This window comes from Capricornis sumatraensis, chromosome 21, assembly GCF_032405125.1.
Source record: "Capricornis sumatraensis isolate serow.1 chromosome 21, serow.2, whole genome shotgun sequence".
NCBI classification, from domain to species: domain Eukaryota; kingdom Metazoa; phylum Chordata; class Mammalia; order Artiodactyla; family Bovidae; genus Capricornis; species Capricornis sumatraensis.
In genome coordinates, this window is record NC_091089.1 from 47,022,249 (window position 1) to 47,047,310 (window position 25,062).

A 25,062-nucleotide genomic window follows, 5' to 3' on the forward strand; every position below is an offset into this window, starting at 1 on the left:
GTTGGCTTTGATGGTGACTCAGCCGGCTGTGGCTTTGGTATAAGAAGCATCTAGCTTGTTACTGGACTGGAGGACTCATCTCTCTTTATTCTTGGACCCACAACCATAAAAATTAGTAACAATTCAATGAAAGACTGTGCGTGTGTCTGCCCCTCTGCTCCCATATAATACAATTTGGGGATGTGTACTTTCTGGTTTGATTTCTTTCAAATCATTTTTTTTTTTTTTTCTTTTTCTAATGCCATAGATAAGTAGGATGGGACTTCTGGGACTTAGTTTGAGTTCCCTTTGGGGGTCATTTTTTCCTGCCTGCCATGGCTAATTATCTCTCTGCTTCTCAGTTGCAGATCTGATCTCTTCTGAACAACCTCACGGTGTCTTCTTCCCTGGGGCTCTGAGCCCAGCCGGACCACTTTCTCCTTGGAATTTTGGGTGCCGTCTCTTCTCGCCTTCCCCTTTTCCCTGTCTCCCTCCTGAGAACTCTTGGCGACTGGAGGATTGTCATGGAGTCCAGGGAAGTTCTAAGTGGCTCCCGGCAAAGGGGGAGTGAGTCGGAATTCCTGCCAGTCTCCTCAGCCAAGCCCTCGACTACTCCTAGCTGTACAGGAGAACCTTTGCTGTCTGCTCCGGAGACTGGGAAGGGAATCCCAGCAGGTGGAGAACGCATGGAGCCAGAGGAGGAGGATGAACTGGGCTCAGGGCGGGATGTGGATTCCAACTCCAATGCAGACAGTGAGAAATGGGTGGCAGGAGATGGCCTGGAAGAACAGGAGTTTTCTATCAAGGAGGCCAATTTCACAGAGGGGAGTCTGAAACTGAAGATTCAGACCACAAAACGGGCTAAGAAACCCCCAAAGAATCTGGAGAACTATATATGCCCACCTGAGATCAAGATCACCATCAAGCAGTCGGACCAGAAGGTGTCCCGTGCTGGGAAAAATAGCAAAGCCGCAAAGGAGGAGGAAAGAAGCCACTCCAAAAAGAAGGTAGGGATCCCTGTTGGCCAGGTGTTTTGGTTTGCCTTTGCCGTTTTATCCTCAACTGTTAAGGGGCTACTTGCTTATTTATAAATTACTCATTTCTCTGATGGAACACTTGTGGCCTACAGAAAATGTCTTCTGTGTCTTGGTATAGTATCCAGTTTAATAATGGCTTCTACTGACTGAAAACAAAATGAAAAAAAACTACAGTTATGTTCCTGGAAGTTCTTATTTATTATGTGGCAGCCAATTGGCTGGGTCAGATCTGGCTAGCTGTGAGAGAATTTTGAGGGTGCTTTTTGTTTTTTTTTGGTTTGATATTTATATCTGTTCTCATAGTGAAGAGTAGGAAGTTGAAAATTTTGGTCATTCAGAACAGTCAAGCACCGTTATAACACTCTTTTGGTTTTAGTCATTTCTGTACATCTTTCTAAAATAGACAAGTCGCTTACTTGAGTGAGGAAGCCCAGTCTAAATAGTAAATAGAGGCTCTTCTCGGCTGAGAGATCATCTTCCCGGGAGCCAGTGGTGAGCTTTTGAGCTGGCGCTGGAAAAATGGAAGGGACAGGGGACTGCTGAGGCTTTGTCTAACACATTGTAAACTTCTCAGGTGAAGTGTTGGATGAACTCAGTGTATTGTCATTTTCCTCATAAAAAGCAATGTGGGCGTGGAAAGCAGATCTCTAGGTGATTAATGATATAGTTTGGTTGAATGTATGGATCTAAGGTTTTGTTTTGTGTCGCACAGGGTTACAGAGACCTCCTTTCCTGGGAGGGGTGTGGCACTCAGCTGTGATAGCAGCGGGCTGCCCTAGTCTAGAAAGTTTTTATCCAGGAGTCTCTGGGTCTTGTGAACAGCTCTGCAAGGAGTCCTCTTGTTGACAAGAGTTCTGGAGTTTTAAGTTGTGGATGTTAACCAGAGTCTTTGTAATTCTGTCACATCTTATTTATTAATATTTGGACTCTGGGCATGATAGGAGGTAAAATGGCCCATATGAGTGAACCTTTCTCCTTTATAGCCCAGAAATAATCTAGTTTTTCTGTTGCCAGTGATTTTTGAGCTTTGGTATAGTCATTTTCAATAAACTGCCAAGAATCATGTGGTTTCTTTAGTGCTGGGCTGTGCCTTTCCTCATACTAGGTGTATTGGCTGATGTGTTGCAGTTAAAAAAAAAAAAAGGACTAGAAAAGACTTTTCTGGGTGGCCAACACTTTTAGTTTGCTCAGACTAACCTGGTTTTCAAACAGAAAGTCCTGTATCCAGGACCCCCTTCAACCCTGAGCAAGCCAGGGCAGTTGACGTCTTCTTTAACATTTGGAACACAAAAAAAAAACTTTAGAAATTGGTGTGTTTTTACCTAGCATAGAGGTAAGTGCTTTCACTTCTCCTGTCCCCATTTACAACTTTGCGATGCTTTCTGGGTTCTCTGATATAAAATCAAAGATTATCTATATGTACATGGAAACTTTTGAGATTTTTGCAAGCAAATGCAAAGAAATGCCAGCAGGCTCCACTTAGAAAGTTAAATTTTGCTTTGGAGTTGAAGTCTCTTCAGCTTTGAAAATGAATATCTTTGTCGTTGGTCACTGAGATGGCGCAAAGAGTATTGTTGGATTTTTGTGGGGGAGAGCAGTCTTGAAAACTGTGGGAACTGTTTTCCCTTCATCACCATCACCGCCAGAATTTGAGCAGCAGCCCACAGTTTAGGGTGCGCAAACCAAAATTCACAATCCTAGAAAGAGTAAGTTGTCCTGATCAGTACTCCTTCCTTAAGGCCATAAGACTGTCCCCAAATATAGGCATCTGTCTATTGGAATGCCCCAGAATAAAACTCTGGAATTTGTTCACAGAGATGATTTCAAAGCTGAAATGTGCAGTGGACCTCCACTCTCATATCTGAAATTCTCAGGCTGGTGATTCTCCCCCAAAAAGTTGGATGCCCTTTGTGTACTTCATTGGAAAGAGAGATGAAATTGCTTCTTTGAATATGTGACCTACTAAGTATGCATATCTAAGCCTGAGCAATTGGAGGTGGGGAGACAAGGGGGGAGGGCTGAAATCAAATGCACAATGCGGTGTTATGCTGGCTCTGTAATGGGAATATCTATGAAAATTGCTTTGTATTTTATTTCTTTATCCTTTCTACATTATGTCTAGAGCTGATACTTTTCAGAGAGGAAGGAATAGTTATCAGTACTGGGTCTTGATCATTTTAGATGATAGGAAGGTCTCTGATCTGTATTGGAGTAGTCTGGTAAGTTTATTACTCTTTCAGTCTCTGTTGTTTTGCCAGCAAGGAGTGAGCAAAAGCTGGAGCTGAGGCAGAGAGGCGGAAACCTTGTCTACCATTTGTACAGAAAAGTTCAGTGGAATGAGCTTGCAGAATTTATTTGTATGAATGGGAACTACATGATCATTAATTTTGGAACAGGGAAAAGGATGAGGATGGCATTTTGTAAGCAGTAGGTCAGTGTATTACTCGAAAATCTAGTCTTCTGGATCTTTTATTGTGAGGCAAGTTGCTCATTGAAGAAGTGTACGTGGAGTGATCCCTGGGAGTCAGGTCTTTTGCTAAGCACTTAGGAAACAGCTCTGTTGAGCTGGTCCTTGATTGAGTAGCGATGCCTCCTTGGGTGTCATCTGATCATATATGCTGACTTAGAACAGGGTTGGTAAACTAGTCTGTGGGCAAAATTCAGCCCCCTGCCTATTTTTGTACAGCTTGCAAGCAAAGAATGGTTGGGAAAAAATAAAAAAGAGAATAATATTTTGTAACATGGGAAAATTATATGAAATTCAAATTTCAATGTCCTTAAATACAGTTTCATTGGAATGGAGCCACATCTATTTATTTATATTTTGGCTACGGCTACTTTTGCACTTCGACAGCAGAGTTGAGTAGTTGTGACAGAGAATGTATGGCCCTCAGAGCTTAAACTATCTGCTATCTGGTTCTTACCAGAAACACTTGTTGACCCTTGACTCAGGGGAAGGGCAGGGAGTTTTAGGATTACAAGGATTTTGTTTTATCTCATTTTGTTTTGAAAGATTTATCCTCCAAACTTGGAGGCTGGGAAAATGAGTGTTAATCATTATATGCTTTGTTGCTGGTTGTTTTTGTTTGTTTTACTTTTGCAGACCAATCAGTTTTGTTCAAGTCATTGTTTGGCAGCCTTAGGCAAAGACAGCTTATATTGGATCCCAAATGATTTGCTTTTTCTTTTCTTTTTTTTTTTTTGGTAAAAGGAAAGTTCTATAGGATAATTATGGCATTCCTTACATATCACAGCTAGTTCTCTTCTATTTCTGTTTGTACATGTTCTGCTGCTGTGTGTGTGGTATCCTTCAGAGCTTTATTCTGAATTTCACACCTAGACCCAATCTTCCAAACTGGAGAATTGTTACAGATTTTCAGATACCATGGCCACATCAGTCGTAGGATGTTAGGAGGGACCCATGAGAACATACCACTGCATTGGCTCAAGGGTGCATGGACTTGTCTAACCAGTGGACAGGTCACCTCCCTTCCAAGTAAACTTAGGGTGACACTTGAGATGCTGTCTGGTAGAGGATTTATGATGAACTGATTTATGTGATGTGTAAGAGCAGCATTTGGTAAGAAGTGGTGACTGAGAAGAGAACTCAGAATTTCAGGGCCTCAGAATTGTCCTTTGAGCAGGTCCTGGGTTGCACATGGATCCTATAAATGCACCTTGCTCTTCATCACAGCACCCATGTTGTTACATCTTAGACTGACTCAGGTAAGTGGAATTATAATGTAAGCTTCCTCTATTTCCCCTCTAGGTCACTCAATAAAAACAATAGAGAATATGAGAATGAATCTCTAGAAGCAAGTTCAGGTATAACATGTGGACTTAAAATGTTCTAGCAGTGACAGGTTTTTAAGAGGCTCATAGCTGGACAAAGCTTAGCAGCTCTCCTCTTTCTGAGGACTTTCTGTGGGAGTCAGGACACTCACCAGATTCAGTGGCCTGAGGAGAGGGGGTTCTGAGACAAGGACTATACAGTGACCCAAGGTTGGAAGTGTGGCATGGCTTTCAGCATCAACTGTCTTTGTGATTCTGGATTTGGAGTATAACCTTGCTGAAGCCCCAGTTTCCTCATCTGCCAAATAGAGATGATAGTTTCCACATGATATAACCCAGTGGAAGATTTTTTTAAAAGATGGGAAATGTACATTGTACATGTCATAGGAACAGTTCCAATTTATTGAGCCACATGTCAGACCTTCAGCTAACTCTTTTATCTCTATTTGCTTTCTCTATGGAGAAGGCAATGGCACCCCACTCCAGTACTCTTGCCTGGAAAATCCCATGGACGGAGGAGCCTGATAGGCTGCAGGAGCCTGGTAGGTTGCTAAGAGTTGGATGCAACTGAGCGACTTCACTTTCACTTTCATGCATTGGAGAAGGAAATGGCAACCCACTCCAGTGTTCTTGCCTGGAGAATCCCAGGGACGGGGGAGTCTGGTGGGCTGCCATCTATGGGATTGCACAGAGTCGGACATGACTGAAGCGACTTAGCAGCAGCAGCATTAGTCCTTATAACAGTCCTGTCAGATGAGAGATATTTACAGATGAGGAAATTGAGGCTCAGTGGCTTCACATAAGCAGAAGCAGAGTTGGCCTTTAAAGTCAGTTCTTCTAGGCTGTTTGGCCAATGCTGGAGTCCAAGCCCCAAGTGCCCACACTGGAAAGGGCTGCTGGAAGGTGAGGTTCCAGCTCGAGGGCATTTCTCTCCTACTTTCCCACACCGTAAGGGTGGCAAGATCATGAGCTGGTACACTGTCTTTAATTCCAAGTGTTTCAAAGTGTCATGAGTTAAAGTCTTATTTTCTCCCTTATTCTGCTTGTGGATTATTATTTGCTTTTGACCAAAATGCAACTTCTATTTTGTGTTTTTTGGATTTAATGTTCACCTTTACCCAGCTTCATCAGGAGAACTGATTTTCCGTAGTAATCTCATATTCCTCAGAGTCTGCCATGGTCCTAGGAAGCTGTTCAGGATTCCTTCTCAGTAACCCCACATAGAACATCATCATACATGTGTGGAAAGAACCTGTATTTTCTTCTAAGTACTCATAGCCCTCTCTTAGGAAGTCTAATAGGTTACAAATTCATTTACTCGTCCTTCAAATAGCACCCTCCTTGTGTCAAACCCACAAAGTATGAAGAGGAAAAAGTTTTTTAGGTGATGTAGACGGGAAGCGAGTCTGGCATCAGATTGCAGAGAGTGATGAATATCAAATAAGTAAATGAGTTTGCATTTAATTCTGTAAATAATGGGAGTGCTCTGCAGATTTTGAACTGCAGAAAGGAAGGGTTGCGGGTCCCAGGGGACGTAATGAGAGTGATGTAGGTTAGAGAGGCACGAAAGTGGTCCACTTGAGAGTTAGGAGGGCTGCACCAGGGCTCTCCATTTTCCCTGTAGGCTTCTGAGAAGCAGATTTCTCATTCGACTCGCTATGGTTGTAGCAGTTTGGAGGGTGTGTTGGGCAGGGATAGAAGGTGGCTCAGACTGCTGGACCTCTGGTACTGCACCACTTCCTCCTCACTGATGGGTGGTCCTGAGCACCCGCGAGAGCCTTCCGGACCCCTTAGTGTTCAGGTGGCCCTCTCTCACTACCATTTGCCCAGCACCTTCTCTGGTCACTTCGAGGTGCATTGCTTGACTGAAGGCTTGCCCTCCCTGTTTCAGTGCTTGTGAATGTGAGGCTTTGAACTCCAGGGTGTATGGGCTTCTTCCCCTACAACACTCTCCACCTGACTGGGAGAGTAGGTCTGGCCAGCATTTCTTCATAAGAAGCTGAATTCGCCTTGTTTAATTTTATATTTTCTCTCTACTGATTTTTTATTTTAAGCAGCATGTTCCTCTTTATTCATCAGAGTACCTGAAAATTTTGTTTCCTGATACGTTTCTCTGTGGTTATTTTATAGCTAAAAACCTTTTCCACAAAGTCATTGTATCAAGCAGCAGGTCATATTTAACATCTGGAGTTGGTGTTTGGGAAAGGACAGTGGACTTGGGGACAGGAGCCCTGGGCACCATCTCTGCCTCTGTTAATAACAGCTTCAATAAGAATGCTTTCAGTTCAGTTCAGTTCAGTTGTTCAGTCGTGTCCGACTCTTTGTGACCCCATGAATTGCAGCATGCCAGGCCTCCCTGTCTATCACCAACTCCCGGAGTTCACCCAAACTCATGTCCATCGAGTCAGTGATGCCATCCAGCCATCTCATCCTCGGTCGTCCCCTTCTTCTCCTGCCTCCAATCCCTCCCAGCATCAAAGTCTTTTCCAATGAGTCAACTCTTTACTTTCCTGAATTTCAGTTTTTTGCATGTTAAAAAAAAAAACCAAAAACAGCTATTGACCTCTGAAACCTTATTTCTCTTCTAAAAACTGGAAACTTAAAGAGTCACTCTGTTAGATGAGGCAAGTCTTCCTCTCTAAGAAAACTAGTTTCTATAAACAAAGTTGTTGACCTCTCTTTGGGACCCACTGTTCTGTCATTGGATTGTTTCCTTTTCGCTGCAGTGTCAAAAGGCCTAAAATCATGGGAGCGGACGTCAGAGTTGAGCTTACCAAGCGGGGAGGTTTATCGAGCTTGCATTCCATGAGGATATTCTGGGAACGTTTGGTTCCCCTCTTTCTTCCTTGTGTGCTTCTTCTTTTTCTCCTGTATTAGGGATTCCCTGGGAGTTCACAGCACCCTGCTGGCTCTTTCCCGCTGTTGTTAGTTTCGCTTTGGAGTTCAACAAGGATCCTTCTTCGGTGAACTCCATACCTTTGAAGATAAACCTGTTAGAGTAAAAGTAGGAAAACTGTGTTCTGTTCTGGATGGAGAGTCATTCGTTCCTTGAACTGTTCAGGTAAGAAATAAGGGATCTGTTAGAAAAATTGCCGGCCCTGATTCCAGACCAGGTTCTCTGCAGAGTACCTGCACTAGAAGCTGGTCCCCTGTAACATTAAGCAAGTCTCTTAACCCCTCGAAGTGGTTACCTAACTGTGTGAAACCAGCGGTCATCGGAGCACTTCCTTGCTGGTGTCTTGTGGGGATGAAAGTGCCTGGTATGCTTAGCACAGCCCCTCACTCAGTATGCACCACTTTAATTCCTGTCGTGCGTGTCTCTCTTCCAGTTCACCCACAGGACCCTCTCGGCACCAGCATGGCTAGCCACATAGTGCCCTGCAGTTGTGCTGGGTGCTCAGAGGCGTGGGGTGTCTCAGAAGCCATATATTTCTTTAGGCTGATCCTGTTTTTGTACTGCTCATGGCTATGTTGAATTGTGATAGGTGGGTTGCAGTACCAGTGACTTATTTCTGATGCTTTCACAAGCACCTACTAATCAAACATGCCTCTAAAGCTATAGATATATATATTTTTTGGTGGTAAGAATTGGTATGGGGATTTATTTAAAGTCAATTCAAAGGTCTTTTATCTTTGATAACAATCTTTTTTCTTTGTGGTCACTTGTCTGCCAAACCAGGATTGCTGCTGAGCTCAAAGCATGACTCAAAATGAAACTTTCAAAGTAGTGTCATAAGGACGACCAGATGGGGTTCAGCTGGTGCTTCCTTGCATCCCTGCCACACTCCCAGCGTTTGTACAGTCACCCCCTCTTCTCAATCATAATTCTACACATGCAAAAAGTCCTCTCGTATCTGCATTTCCAGTTGACTTTCAGTTACATTACCTCTTTTCTTTTTAATAAAAGGCAAAAGAAATAATTCCTTTTTGCCTTCTCTGCCCCATCCTTTGATTCTTTTGATTCCTGCAACTTTAAGTGAAAAACATCCCACCTTCAAAATGCTAGAATGCAGGACATCCCAGGATGTCCCCTCCTGCCTTCCTTGTTCCTGAGACATGAGTCACTTTGGTTGGAAAGTCGCTGCTTAAGGACTGCCTAGGCAGACAGCATGGGGATATGGCAGGGAAGTTCTCAAAGCCTGGGCCACAGGCATTGGTTCAGGCTCTTGACTGCCTTACATACAGAAATCAAAGCCAGGAGGCAATGAAGAGGTATTTTTTATCCACAGTAAGCTAAAAATTCATATTATAATTTGCACATACCAGACTACTTTGTGGAAATGGTTTCAACTTGTTTGGTTCTCAGGATGACTTGACTTGGAAGGTAGCATTAAGGCTCTGCCCCCTGCCACCCCCATAAGAGGAACCAGTGGCCAAAGGGAGAGGCGGCCAGTGAGGAGGGCAGAAGCTCAGTGGAGCCAAAGGTTCCCAAGAGGTGGGCCGATTTACACAGCATGCAAACACCTGCGTGGACTCGCAGTTGTACCCAGTGCTTGGAGGATTCTGAATTATGTGCTGTCTGGTGAAGCCGAGAGCCCTTGGTGCAAGCTGAGGCTGCTGTCGGAGCGTGTTGGAACATGGACAGCCAGTCAGAGTCCTGCACTAAGGGCAGGTTTCAATGACATAACTTCTAGGGCTCCTTCCTAGCTTCCATAGTGTTCCATTGAATCTTGCCCTAAGAAGGCCAGGACCTCCATCTGTACCTGCAGTGTGTCTTTGTCGCTAATGTCCTAGATTTTTTTTTTTTTTTTTTCCTGCTTGCCCCTTCATCCCCTGGCTCACTTCTCTTGCCTTCCCACCATCCTGTGACCTCACCAGAGGACACAACGGAGGCCTTTATTGACTCTGAAAAGTCCAAGTAGTTCCCACCTTGGTACCTGGCCCATGAAACCATTTGATAATCATCATTAGTATCAAATGCAGGTTGCTTCAGTGGTTTTTCCTAGACCATATGTATTGTGTTTTTGCCACATTGTCTTCTTCAGCTTTCACAAGTTTCAGCCAGTTTCACAGTGGGGAGGATCAGCGGAAGTGGAGAAGAAGGGGTACAGAATTCTTGAAGGGATATGAACAGATCGCCGTTCTGTCCCTCATGGTGGGACACCATGCCTTCCAATAAGAAGTAATCATTTGCAGGTATGAATGTGCCCAGGAACGTGGGCAGCCTTTCATGCCAAGACAGTTATTTGTTCAGTGCTGTGAATGAAAACATGTTCACAGCACTGAACAATCAGGGGATTTCAGCATTGTTCTCTACAGACTGTATCCCTGGAGAACTGTCTTAAAGGAGCTGCTTCTCATGGTGGATCATGAGTAGAGCTAAAGGGGATCTATTTGTAGCATTCAATGGGAATCTCATTTCTCCATCTTTGCCCTTTCAGGCGAGCCAGAGATGGACACAGATTTATCTGGGTGTGTGGCTCTTTCTTGCACCATCAGGTTCCTGAACTTACCAGTCTTCCACTGGATTCCTCCCATTGACTAAGTGGCAGGTCAGCATCATGCTGGGATGTGGGTGCTGTTGGGTCGTGAAAGCAGCCATGATTAGGAGATCCAGAAAGGGTCTGAAAACCAGGAGTTAACTCTGACATAGGCTAGAACCTGGCACCAGATCAGGAGACAGGTGAAGGCCAATCACAGGAGGTATGGGTCAAAAGGAAAGAAAGGGTCCACAGCTGGGTCACACTTCCAGCATCCTGGACTTCACTAAGAGTCAGAAGAGCCTCTGAATGTTTCCATTTCAACTTCCTTTGTAAAAAAACAGAAGACACCTTCCAATATCCCTCATGGACAGTTATTTGGCTGCTTCTCAATGGCCCTCAGGGAGGAGACTCTCTGTAACCTCTTGAGGCAGCTCTGGTTTTAGTAAAACTCTTTCTTACATTGCACCAAAATTATTCTTTTAAAACAGGACTATTTCCAGTTCCTGAAACTATTTCTGGGATTCCATGGTTTTTGGATGCTAAGGCACCTTGGTTCCTGTGCCAGGGATGCTAGCTTGTCTGTGTCCTTCCTAAAAGGCTTCAATGGGGAGGGGCTCACAGAGCAGAGGACAATACCAGCAGGTGGTCTGGCTGCAGGGGATTGTGCCCTCCTTTACTGTCAAGTGTAGTATCTCTATTAACAGGTCCCTGGGCTCTTTCAGCTTTCTGGCAGCTTCATCATTGCTGGTGTATACTGAACTCAAGGTCAAGGAGACTCCAACTTAGAATTGCCTTCTGTTATTTTTGAGGGTCTAAACCATTACATCCTATGTGTGCTGTGCTTAGTCGCTCAGTCATGTCTCCCTCTTTGTGACCGCATAGACTGTAGCCAGGCTGCTCTGTCCATGGGGATTCTCCAGGCAAGAATACTGGAGTGGGTTGTCATGCCCTCCTCCAGGGGGATCTTCCCAACCCAGGGGTCAAACCCAGGTCTCCAGCATTGCAGGCAGATTCTTTACTGTCTGAATCACCAGGGAAGCCCGTGAATATTGGAATGGGTAGCCTATCCCTTCTCCAGGGGATCTCCCTGACCCAGGAATCAAACCTGGGTCTCCTGCATTACAGGAGGATTCTTTACCAGCTGAGCTGCCAGGGGAGCCCATACATCCTACATACAGTGGTCCAAAGTGTAGGTGTTTGCATTATCCTTATTATCATTTCTTTGGGCATAGTTCTAGACAGGCATCTAGGTCAAATATTAGTCAGATGGTCTGGTTAGGGTCTGTGGACTACACAGAAATAGGGCCACTTTGAAATGTAGATGCTCTCTCACAAAAGACTTCATCTTTTGTGGTTGCCCTACTGGGGCATCTCAACATGGCTCTCCACCATCTGTGAACCTGGTTTCTCAATTACATAGTGGCCTTTTTGGATCTAATGAAAAAGGTTTTAAAAGTGCATTATCAAAGGTATTTTCTTCTTAGTTATAGTGTAAGCTCTCTGAGGACAAAAGTTACATCTTTTATTTCCTGGCCTGGGTATTAAAGTTCTTGTTAGCTCTGTGCCAGTGAAGGTAGTTCTATGGGCGGGGTGGGGTGGGGAGGGGTGGGGAACCCTCTCACTCTCTTTTTTCCTTTTTTTAATCAAAATAGGTTCTGCCTAGTCAGCCCTGTGTATTTTGCATTGGTTTTTAAGAAACATCTAAAACCTTTCATCATGCTGTCTTTTCTTGTGCTCTCATCCAGATACACTGTAGCAGAGCTGAAGCTTCTAAATTCTGCATGAATCTACAGAGTTGTGTGGTGTGTTCAGCATAAATGCTGCATAGGGTTTAGACAGTTCTTATTTGGAGGAATTGATCTCAGAGCATTTAGGGAAAAACCCAGGACAGTACAAGACTGTCACAGTGAGCGTTTCAGATAGTGCAGAGTGTGGAAAATTGGCGGCAACGCTCTCATCTGCCTAGCACCTTTACGAAAGATCTGCCTCACCCAACTGTGACCTCTTTCTGGATTGTTCTTGGGATAGTTCCATGAAGTAGCTGTTAGTCCTCCCTGTTTTAAAGACTGAGGGAGGGACTTTGAGGGTTTTCAATCAGGGTTTCCCGGGATTACAACCAGGGGAGAGGGAGTGGGGAGACTCAAAGCTACATCAGATCCTCGGATTCCTGGTTTCTGGCAGTAGGAAGCCATCATTGAACAGTGCACTTTAGCTGGTCCTGCTGTTACCTCCTCAAGGAGAGAATAATTGAATTCTATTTGCTCCTCCTGCCTGTCCTTGATCTAGGCTGTGGATGAACCTGGGTGTTGTAGCTTCATCTGGGAGACACACAGCTCCTTTCTTGGGCCCATAGCCATCTCCCTGATGGAGAATATTCAGCAGGACATGGCCACAGTGAGACCTGGTAAGAAGTGATGGCTGGCAGTGCATGCAGCATGGGGCAGTGGATAATAGGCTCACTGAGACTTAATCTAGAGCTGTTTACAAAAATATTCTCATATATCCTGGTTTGGGCTGAAAATGTGGGATTCAGCAAAGGCCCCTTCCAAAACAAGATTCCATTGAGTCCTGTCTGGCCTGAGACTTGAGGGAAGAGTGGCCACCCTGTGCTGGGGGTTCTGGTTTTGATTTCTTCTTCTGCCTTTAGCAAATGAATCTCTGTTTTCTCATATTTAACAGGGCATTAATGCTGTGTCTCTTTCTTACACATTACTTTGAAAATAATCTGAGTGAATGGTTGTAAAAGGGTTCTGAAATGTTAAAAATGCAATGGAAATATAAGACTTTTCTGTAGAACGGCCCTATAGTAGATTATTAACAAACTGTGGTCTCTAATTAAACTTTTCCAGGCTTCCTCTAATATCCCCCCATCCCTAGCCTCTCTCTACCCCAGCATTGGATAAAGGCTCCAGACGCGCCTGTGATAAACAGCAGCTGCAGGTTGGACATGATCAGTGGCCTAGTCCAGGTCACCACCACATGGAGTAACTGCCCTTTGTGAAATTCTGGGGCAAGAGGTCAGCCCTCTTTCCCCATCTTTGTCACTTCTCAGTCATCTGTATCCCAGTGGCAGTTGTGTTATCCCAGCACCCTTCCCCTCCCCCCTACCTCCCCACCCCATCCCCCTCTCATGGAGCCCAGCAAAAAACCATCTGCTGAGTTGGCTTTCAGAAGATTTTTTTTTAAAATACCAATTTCCCTTTGTTCCGAGGCAACCTCCAATCAGAGCTGGGGTCTGCTGGGTTTGGTGAGAGGCTGGTATTGTGTTTCATGCTCCCGGAGGAAAGGTTGTCCACTTGCTTTTCTTTTTGATTCGATTCCCTGCCATTCTGCAGGAGAGGCAGAGGTTGCAGCTGCTGCTGTCAGCTGTAAATGGGGGACCCCCTTGTTTAAGAACATGCATGTTAATCCTTTAGCAGGGGGTGGAAAAAACAAAAAACAAAACAGAAAAAAAATTAAAACCATCACTAGCAAAAGTATTTCTTCCTGTTCCCACCTCATTTTGTAGGTCACACAAGATCTTACTGGTTGCTTAAGCTTAGGGCCTGTTGTCCTTGGATGTTCGCTTGAAGGTCTTTTGATGTCCAGCTTCTTATGTTTCCTGATTTCCTGCTGAAGAATATGAACTGTGCATCAGAGGCAGAAGAGAGTCATTCTGTGATGGAAAACTTGAATCACAGGGAAAGCCATTGGCCGTGAAAGCTACCATTTTGTTGTTGAGCTGGGACCCTTGCCAAGCACTTGACACACACTGTCTACTGACTCCTTCCCACCATGGCAGTGGAGGTGTTTTTATCCCCATTTTGCAGTTGTGTGCATGAGGTACAGAAACCCTCAGTGCCTTGCCTCGGTCTTAGGATTGGGAAGCTGGGATTCCAGCGTGTCCACCCTCTAAACCCTGAGGCAGCTCCTCACTTGGGGCTCAGCAGGACTGAACCTAAGGTGGGGGCCTGAGATCCTAGCTTTCTAACCCTGCCCCCCGAAGACCCACAGGCAAGGGGCCTTCTCAATGCTTTCGTTTCTCTGTAAACTGGAACCAGATTAGCTAGATTTCAGAGAACTCAGAGGGACTGTTTGTTCACATCTCCTGAAAGTTTGATAAGCTCTTCTATTCCTGAACCTTGGGCATTGGTTGTTTTTCTGGCACCCTCTACAAGATGAGTGAAAATCCTCTTAGCAGGTTTCGGAGATGTTCTGAGATAACTTCTTAAGTGGTCCTGCGACTTTGTGCACAGAGCACCCTGCCAGCCTCTGGCCTTGCACCCCCAGCCCTCACATACGCTCCTAGCCTTCACTCCTGGGTATTGCTGGGTGAGAACTCTTTACCCACTAAAGGATGTGTTTTGCTCCTTTATGGTAATGAGATGATAGATCGGGGAACGAACACATGATAATTCTGTAAATTGGTGAAACCCCATAAAGTTGCTTTTAAACATACCATCTCCTTCCTCCTTTCACTGTTAGGTTGGAATTATGACCCAGAGCACAGAGGGGCTGGAGGATCTGCCTAGAATGGAATATAAAATAAAACAGACACAACAGAAAGAGAGAGAGAGGCCAGGGCTTTTCTTTTGCTTCCTTCTGAGCAGATAGAATTTTCCAAGATAACTTATAATGCGTGTGTGTCTGTTTTTATTTTAGTATCTTAAAATACATTGTAGGCTCCTGTCAATGTGAATTATAAGAAATATAGTGACTTGACTTAGCAATCAAGTCAGCTTTGCACTTGAAAATATCAATGAAGTCCTTGTTCAAAACCTTACTATATGAACTGAAGTAATTTTTACTAAATGGTCTCTCCTTCACTTTCTGATACAATCCATGAGTAAAAATAAATCTTGCCTGAATCAATTCAGAGAAAGAGCCAGAGAAGACATGTAGACACACTGGATTAGGTGAGAGAGGTTCTAATTGATGGCATCCATAAGCTGGGTGACAGTGGGTGCAGGGGCAATGGGCCTGGGGCCAAGAACGGTCCCTATACTCAGCTCTGCCAGCTGACTCAGGCTGTACTTTGAGTTACCCTGGGTCCCTTTCTAGCTCTGTTTCACCTGAGGCTTCGGTTCTCAGAGGTCTGAAAGCAGGAAGAATAGGAGGAAATAGTGAAAGGAGAATGTTGACTTCAAAACACTGGGCTCTGCTAGGCTTGAGAAAGGGGCCCCAACAAAGAGTCCCAGAGCTGAGCTGAGCAGCCCTCAGGGCCCCTGCTGATACTAACTGTCCACTCACGGGGCTTCCTTTCTTCTGCATCACTGAGTCATTCATTCACTCATTTAATAAAAGGTATTTTCTTCATTTCCTATGTGTTGCATTTGTCCTTGAGATTTTGAGTATAGAAAGAAGAAGAGAGAAAAGCAAGGTTGGCCAGAGGTGTGAAAAAAATCACATCATGCCTTTTAGCAGAAGGAGCAGAACCCAGAAAAAGTAATGGAGAAGATGGAAGTAGAAATCTGCGGTGTACTGGGGCAAATCAGGTACAAGAGCAGAGGCCATGTGAGAACTAGTGCCTGGAAAGGGAAGGAGAGAAGGACAGCGGCTGAAAGAAATGGTGAGGCACGGGGAAGGGGAATTGTTTATGCTTATGGGCTGGGGGAGGGCTGCCTCTGCAAGGCTCCCTCTGTCCAGGCAACCAGTGCAGGGGAAGGATGGAGCGGTGAGAAAGTGGGTGCTCCTGGATGAGCTTGGCTTTTGGTCCTGGACCTCTCAGAAGTACTTACTGCTCCACCCTAGGGACTGATGGCTTTCTACCAGTGTGGAAATCACTGCTCACATCCCCTTGGGGGGAGCCATGCAGGTGGGCTTGAGAAGGGCTGCCGCAGGCTGGACCAGCTGTGCCCCCTCCAGCTCCCGGGAGGAGCAGGTGCTGAACTTCTGGATGCCTGGCTTTCCTTCTGGCTTCATTCCTAAATGACAGCTGACCTTTGCTTCTGATATTAGGCCTGCAGCAGAACCCACTCCTTCATGGCGGACTGCCCTGCATCAGTGGCTGCTTTGGCTCATTGCGTTAAGCCCAGGGAGACAGTTGCTGGTCCTTGAAGCTTCTCTTTCTCCAAAGAGGACAAACCAGTTGTGGGGGTTCACCCTGTGGACAGTAGAGGCAAAGAGCTGGAGAGGAAGACATATGTTTAGGAGATGATCCGAGCGAGGCCTGGAGAACATCGGAGAGGATGCAGAGCCACGTCCTTCTGTCGTCATGGTCTGAGGAGCTCTGTCTGGGGAGCCCTAAGAAGGCGGTGTGGTTTGGTTTGTGTGTGTTAGTGAGTATTCAGTGTTATGTGTACCTGCATGTGTGTGTGTATGTGTCTGGTCTCTGGGCAGATAGATATTGTATACGACGCAATAGAGCCCTAACTGAGAAGCAGATTAGTCTCTGCCCCTAACCACCTGGGTTTCCTCCCTGCCTCTGTTCTTAGGAGTCCCATCTTGAAATGAAGGCAATGAAGCAGAAGATACTGAAGTCTTTTCCAACTCTCATATTCCAGTAAATTGCCATACAAATACTGATTCATGTAACTAGGAGACGTATTAATATATGGGCTTGGCTTGACCTAATTATTACTTTCATAACATGCCTAGTTTTGTAGTAGTCACCTATGAGTATAAACTACATATTTATTTGAGAAAAGGGTAGACATATTCTGTGATAGTTGATGTGAATGATGACAGACAATGAAAAGGCAGGGAACTCATGTGGGTACCTGGGCAGGCAAAAGAATGCAGAGTCCTTCCTCCCAGTTTATATGGACTTGTTTGGCCTTCAGAGAAGGCTCTGAGCTTCACCTCTTGTTGGGGAGGTTGGGTCCAAGCAGGATGGTTATTTCGTGCCAGACGCTGGGGTGTGCGAACAGTTCAGAGAAGGATGCAGAAACAGAGGAGGCTTGAATGGATCTTGATGGAAGCAGAGTATAGTTCAGTTCAGTTCAGTCATGTCTGACTCTTTGCGACCCTATGGACTGCAGCACGCCAGGCCTCCCTGTACATCACTAACTCTTGGAGTTTTTTAAACTCATGTCCATTGGGTTGGTGATGCCATCCAACCATCTCATCCTCTGTCATCCCTTTCTCCTCCCACCTTCAATCTTTCCCAGCATCAGGGGCTTTTCAAATGCCAGCTCTTCGCATCAGGTGGCCAAAGTATTGGAGTTTCAGCTTTAACATTAGCCCTTCCAATGAATATTCAGGATTGATCTCCTTTAGAATGGACTGGTTGGATCTCCTTGCAGTCCAAGGGACTCTCAAGAGTCTTCTCCAACACCACAGTTCAAAACGAGGGAAAAGCAGCTTGGGTATTTCTGAGCCATGGTCCTGGGGTGAGGGTGCTCACTGTATGCCTTGAACCCGTTGGGCTGGCCTGCAGGGTTTACCTGGAAATCCAGAGTGCAGGAAAACCATGGGAGAGCAGATGAGGAATCTGACTTCTTCTTTAATGGGACAAAAAAGGTATGACACCATCCACCTCCACACTGGGGAGCAGAGAGCTGGGGAATCTGTGGATAGCTGCTTTAGGAAATCAAAATATAACAGCATTGGAGGGAAGCGGGCCCAGAGTGGACAGGCCCAGAGGCCTACTGCAGCACACAGTGAAGAGAGAAAGTGCCCTTGGTTTTTGCTGTCCCACCGAGGAGGCCTAAGCAGCCTTCAGCAGGTGAAAAGGAACGGCTTCTTGAATTTTGATTCCTGTGACTTAGAGAAGCTCAGTCGCTTTCTTAAAAATCCATTGACTGTGTGTTAGGGACACTTGTATCCCTGGTGGCTCAGATGGTAAAGAATCTGCCTGTAATGTGGAAGACCTGGTTCGATCCCTGGGTTGGGAAGATCCTTGGAGGAAGGCATGGCAACCCACTGTGCTGGGAGGATCCTCCTGGAGGAGGGCATGGCAACCCACTCCAGTATTCTTGCCTGGAGAATCCCCATGGACAGAGGAGCCTGGTGACCTACAGTCCATGGAGTCGCATAGGGACACTTATGAAAAGATGATTAGAAAGTTCCAGAAGAGGTTGAGGAGTCTACAAAAGTCCCAAATCTAGCATTTTGCTGTGGAGTTTTATTTCCAACTATCTGTTTCACTGTTTTGTTTTCTGCGATGCTTTGCACCCATTCCTCTGCTACTACTGAGTTCTCCAGCTCAGTATGTGCATGCGTGCTAAGTCACTTCAGTCATGTCCGACTCTGTGCAGTGCTATGGACTGTAACCTGCCAGGCTCCGCTGTCTATGGGGATTCTCCGGCAAGAATACTGGAGTGGATTGCCATGCCCTCCTCCAGGAGATCTTCCCAACCCAGAGATAAAACCCGTATCTCTTGACATCTCCTGCATTGGTAGGCAGGTTCTTTACCACTAGCGCCACCTGGGACGCCTCCAGCTCAGTACAGGACTCAGTAAATCTCTGCTTTTCTACCCCTTCTGCAAAGAGGTGAAATGGGAAAGAAAATCCAGCATATGTTTGCTTCCCCCATCACCTCCTCTCAAACCTTTTTCAAACTCCTTTAAATGTGAACTTCCCCTGCACAATGAGGAGGGACAAGTTGCACTTTTCATGTGTTAGAAAGGAACAAAATGCATATGGCCATGATGGGGAATTTCCCCCACCTTTTGAGGGCAGGTGTGAAAGAATGAATTAGGGCAATGGTGTGAAAGAATGAATTAGTTATGGCAAATCTCGTTAGTGTCCATTGTAAGGAGAGAAGCTAAGCCATCTGTGGCCACTTGCAAAATTGTTCCTTGTTTGTTTGGGCTCCCCACCGAAGCAAATCTTTGTGGCTTCTGATAATTTGCATACTGTCACTTGTTTGCCAACTGGATGGTGTCTGGACATGTGTAGGTGAGAGAGTGTCTCAGTGGACATATATGTATATGTTGGTGTGCTGTTGAAATAGATATCTGAGGGGCTGCCTTGACTGGGCTCTGGGCTTAGAGGGGGAATCCTGGGAGCTCTTATGTTATTTTTGGAACTTCCTAGTCAATGTCTCCAAGCTTTTTTGTGCTCCTGTCCTTTATTCTCCTCCGAGTCTCCCATCATCACTTCAGCTTCCAAGTTCTTAATTGGTGGTGTGTGTTCTGAAAGAGGCAGAGCAGATTTAGGGCAGTTTACGTCCTAGTTAAAAGCTAAGAGAGGTATGTGCCTCCAGTGTGACCACATAGTTCTGTGTCAAGATATTGTTGTTCCACCTCCATTCATTCTACAAGTGTTTCCAGTGAGCCTGCTGGAGACAAGTGGTGTACTGGATGCTGTAGGGGTCTAAAGGCTGCGTGACCTCCATTAGCCCTGTCTTCAGGGAGCTTCCTTGGAGTACAAGGGATGCATAATGAACAACACATGCTCCGTGGATGGGATGAACAAAGTTCTGGATGTCATGCATGGAAGGATTGGTTATTATCACCCAGTGACCGCTGAAGTGTGCCCCTGAGGAAGTGTGGAAGACAGAAGATTGGTAGGGTGTGTGGTCAGAAGGGCTCTCGTGCTAGACTTCTGGGATTTCCAGATTGGCATCCTAGGGAATGTGGCAAACACAAATCTACAAAAATTAAAAAGCAGAAATGCTCCTTTTGCTTATCATCAGGCCATCCTATGGGAAAGTTTATATAATAGGATAAGAATCTGGGACAAAATTTTGAGTTCTTCTGTGTTTATATCTAGTCACACCAGTAATTTATTCTCTCTGTTATGTTGCCACACTGCGCCTAAATTTCCCTTTTGAAAAAAAGAACATCCTGGACATCCCGCTTTTTCCTTCTTTTCCTCTGACTTTCCTTTATACTGGGCAGACTTGGGCTATAAAAAGGTTGGTGCTTTCATCTTTTCAGATCCTTTTTTATACTGTAGGGGGCATTCTCCATATCTATATGAGTGGGTCAAACTGCTTCCCAGTGCTTGATGGATACACATAAAAAATATTAAAGCTGAAAGAGACCTTGAAGATCATCAGAGCGATCTTTCCTTTACAGGTGAGGACAGAGTCCAGATCAGAATGTCTCATGATTTGGCAAAGATCACATGACCAACCAGTGACAGTCTGGAAAAAACAATGCTAGGTGCTAAAAAAGACAGGACCCTTGATTACTGTGGCCTCCCCTTGCCACTGGATGGGAGTCTGCCTGCTGTTTGCTTGGCCCATCATAGCTCAGTTTGGTCCTTCTCTCTTGAATCCTCCTGAACCTCCATGGCTCTGGTCTAAGAGGATCAGATAAAGGAGCCTTTATTTCCTAGCTGCCCTGTGCAGGCAGCATCAGAAAAGAGAGACTGGAAATGGAGGTGGAAAGAGAGAAAACATTTGTCTTTTAATACTTGCCTGACATGAAAGCCCCACTGATAGGCACTTTGAGTACTCAGCTAAATAATGGTTGCAGCCAAGACAAAACATAAAGCTGACCCACTAGTTATGTGGTTACTTAAACATGATTTACCCTGCATTAGGCTGGCTGGGACCTGAGGTTCTCATTTCTAATGAACCAAGAGACAGCACAATTAATTACATTCAAAGGAGTGCTATTAGACAGCAGACTGGTCATTGCAAGAAACAAAAAAAAGGTCCTTCAATATTCCTCACCTTCCCCCTAGTTTTGCAGAAATACTTAAGAATAGCACAGCTCACATATTGGTGGACACAGACAAATTTGGGGAAATGGTGAGTGCTAGTGGCCCCAACATGGGATGTGGGGTGGGGAGGGGGGCGATTAGCTGGAGTTGCAATGATTGGGAGATGGAGGGGCAGGGGTTTGGAAAGGAATTGTTATATGATTTGGCCAGATGTGAAGAAAAGTTCGCCAGGAGCTCTGCATCCTCAGTGCCCTGGTGGACCTGATCTGCTTCTTCTGTGTCCATCTGACAGCCACCCCTGAGCCTCTAACCTCAGTGACCTGCCCTCTTGAGGTGGTTAGCATTTAGAAGTGGCTAGAGTAGAAATAAGGCTCTGAAGGTTTGGAGGCCACATTTAGGCCAGTGAGAATGGGAGCCCAGTTACAGGAAGAGTCCCGTTCACCACGATGAGGTGCCGATGCGTCTAATCATCTTTTGATCATGCGAGCCGATCACAGGAGCTTTCTTTCGACTCTGATCATTTTAAGGGTGTTGCTGTATCTCCTTTTGGTTGAACATAGTAGAGAAGTCAGCTCTGGGGTAGAGTGTCTAAGCTGGAAAGATGAGAAAGTAAAGCCTGAAAGATTTGAAGAGGGCAGGGCCAAAGGTTAAAGGAGAAAGGTTAGCAGCAGGCAGAGGCCCAGGATTGAAATATTTGCTGAAGGCTGACAGGCAACAGAATAGAGGCAGACAAGTGGCAAATTCCTGTTTTCTTCTCTAAATGAGAAAATATTTTGAGTGCTATTCAGTCAGACTGTCTAATGCTTTGGGGTGGGAGCCAGAGATGGAGAGAGAGGACATGAATGTGAGAGAATGTTATTAAATTACCCAGGAAGCCAGTGTGACTGCAGAGTTCAAGGAGCAATGCAGTGCGTCATGCTCCCTTGCCTCCTTGTTTGGGCAGCTCAGCATTCATTTCTTCACTCACTCATCCAGCGCGTGGTCATCAGGACCTGCCTTAGATGGAGGGTTTAGAAGCTGCCCATAGGAGTTAGCATCAGACAAATGAAAAGAAAGCCAGTCCTGCCTCTCAAAGGTATGCAGGTGCATGAACAGGTGATTCCGATGCGGAGTGCAGCTTTTGGTTTATTACCCTTAAGGTTGTTTTCTTTTAAAACCTAAATCTTAAAATTGTCTGTGTCTGCTTGCAGTTTAGTGAATACTTTTATATATAATCTTACATGTAAGATAGAATATAAAGTGATTGCAGCTACCCTAGCAGTCAGGCTATCCTAGAGTGTTGCTTGCTAGTGGGGTTACCCTGCACTGCCCAGGGAATTATATTAGCAAGGCTGAGGTGCCGTGTGTATGGATGGAAGAGTCTGGGTGTGGGAAAGTGGTTAGGAAGTAAAACAGCTGGTTCTTGACCTAGAGCCAGCTGCTCCTCCTCCTTGCTGGGTCCTGCCTGCTCTTGCTTCTGAGGGAGGCTTCTGTGCTCAGGAGTGCAAGTTCCCTTAGGTTTCTAGGCTGGCTGTGAGCAGCACTGGTAGTTTATTCACTGGGATATTTATGAACGGCAGGAATGTGGAGCTGGGAAGGCCGTGACCGTCCTTTCACAGAGGGCAACTCACAGGAGTTGAGTGACGTCCCCATGGTGCCTGGTGAGGTTGTGGCAGAGCCGGGACCCACCTCAACCCCCTGACTCCCCAGCCGACTTTGGGTTCCCTGCCACCTCTTCCAGGAAGTGATGACTCAGAGTATTTTCATCAGCCTATCTTACCCTACCCCTCCTCTATTTTCTTCCCACATCCACCAAAGCCAATAATAGACCAAAGCAGTTTCAATTTTAGGCAGTTTCCTTTTTTACTTAGAAATCTATGGTTAGAAAGGTTGCTGGGGGCGGTGATGGTGGCTGGGGGTGGGGAGGGAGGTGTGAGAAGCTTCAAAGGGGGTGGGTCTCTCCTGGTTCTCAGCCTGGAGGAAATCAGAACTGGGTACCTTCATGGAACCTTGGGTAGGTCTCTGAAAGATTCCTTCCCCTCTGAAGTTTTTTTGGCTTTTTAGTTCAGGAGGAACTTTCTCTTCTATCAGTTTAGGAGCCCTGTGAAAACTTCATGAAATTCTTATCTAAATTTTGAACTTTAACAACTAACGTGAATTGTTACAAAGTAATTTGTAAGTGACATTTCAAGCTTTTAGGTTTTAGTTCATTCCAATAGTCCTAGATACCTATTATTTTCTTTTTGAGGGAGGTAGAAACTTTGCTTTGTTGTACGGCCTGAAGTTGGAACTTACTAAAAGAGAATTTGAATAAGCTAATGTGAATTGCTACCTCTTAAGTTTTGTATATTAGGCACCGAGTTAAGGCCTTTACATACAAATTTATACGTATTCTTCCCAACAGCTCCAAGAGGTTAAGTCTTATTATTCCTAGTTTGCTGATGAGTACACTGTTTCTTGGGGAGGTTAGATAGCTTAAGAAAGTGTAGAATATAAGTTATAAGTACAAGTGTATAAGAGTGTGACTACTTGAAGTTAGGTTATCTGATTTGAAAGTTCATTTATGAAGGTATATGAGCTCCCATTTGCAGTTTAGAGGTCTTAATATTATAGTAGTATAGCCCAGTTGGTAAAGAATCTGCCTGCCATGCAGGAGACCTGGGTTCGATCTCTGGGTGGGAAAGATCCCCTGGAGAAGGAAATGGCAACCCACTCTAGTATTCTTGCCTGGAGAATCCCATGGATAGAGGAGTCTGGCAGGCTAAGGTCCATGGGGTCACAAGAGTTGGACACGATTTAGTGACTAAACCACCACCACCATGTAACAGTAATGCTTTTAAATTTCATGATATGCTTGCTTTCAAATGAACTGTACTCGAAATTTATTTTTAAGGTAAACAAAGATTTTCCGGAGGCCTTGTTTTAACAAATGCCTCAAACCACTATTGTCTGCTCTGTTCCGTAACTTGTTTCTGGTGTAATATGAGAAGAAGGGTCCAAGGTGAAAGGCCCTAGCTAAATTGTTGTATGACAGCCATGTTCCCACTCTGGTTTCTGCTTTCACATTCTGGGGTCAACTGGGGAGATAAATCCCTTTACCATTGATCTTAGTGAGGAGGAGGGGGTGTGGAGGTGATGGCTATCAAAGGATCTTGGAAAGCTGAAAGCATTATTCAAGTGCAAGAATAGAACATGTTAACAGCTTTTTTTTTTTTTTTTAACAGTCTAAGCATGCTTCAGTCTCACTTTTCAGATCCTAAATGAAGCATGTTTAGTTTGAGTTACTCAGTGTTTTACCTCTCAGGAAGTGTTAAATGTTGGGTTGGCCGTAAAACTGAGTAATGGAAAAACTAGAATGAACTTTTTGGCCAACCCAATATATTTGACTCGTATATTTGGTCAGGATATATATAGAAATGTATGTGTTTGTATATATTTTGATTTCCCAAAGAAAAACAAGCCTTTACTTTTTTTTTTTTTTTTCCACTGTCAATGTCCTGTGTCATCCACTTCGGGGTAGAGATTATGATAAATGCTATCTGTTGAGGTCCCTGTCTTCAAGGACCTTACCATCATTTTGTTTTCATTTGAAAGCATTTAAGGATTTGCTGCTGAATGTCTTCTGTGTCTCACAAAGATGCATTTAGATGAGAAACTTGCTGTTCTAGAGGCAGCTTTTGCGCTGAACGGCAAGAATCACCTTTGAGTTCAGGAGAGTGGATAGCTGGCAGAGACTTCCTTTGCATGAGCTCTGTTAGTAGTTGACAACTATATGATTTGAGGTGTCTAGAATGTTCCCTCCAACCCTAATGAGAACAAGACTCATTAAGGCAACCCCTGTTATGTTGTCACCAAGGTCTCAAAACACCCTAAATGTGAAATCTTGACCACCTTCCTAGAATTGAATTCTTATAGGTGAAATGGACCATGCTGGTATTCCCAATGGATGCTTAGATGCCATTATCTGTGCTTTGTGAGTACCCTTTCCAGTGGTGTATAGTTCTGGGCTTAGGTGCTTTTTCCCTTTTTGGGTTAAAGTATTCCTCTTTGTAACCCTGCCTTTTAACACAGAAACTATGCTAAAGAGTTGGTGACACTTCTCTAAGACCCTAAACTGAAACCCAGATCACTTATACCTGGTTAAAAAAAGAGACTTGATTTGACGGGAGATCCTTAGAAGTGCTATTCATACAGTCCCTCATTTGTTATGTTGCCACTTATGAAGTCCATCCTCAGAATGAATGAAGGCTATCTCAGGAAGAAACCAGAATCATCTCTTCTCTCCTTCAAGACTCATTGCTTAGGAATATGCTGA

At 44.9% G+C, this 25,062-nt stretch overlaps 1 protein-coding gene across 2 annotated transcripts in view; it reads left to right on the forward strand.

Moving 5' to 3' along the window:
• The first annotated feature begins 503 nt into the window (after positions 1 to 503).
• SETBP1 (SET binding protein 1) overlaps positions 504 to 25,062 on the forward strand; it is a 381,560-nt gene continuing 357,001 nt past the window's right edge. For both annotated transcript variants that reach the window (XM_068993998.1, XM_068993999.1), the window contains exon 1: positions 504 to 986. In XM_068993998.1, coding sequence (XP_068850099.1) covers positions 504 to 986 — 483 coding nt within the window. The remainder of the gene's footprint in view (positions 987 to 25,062) is intronic.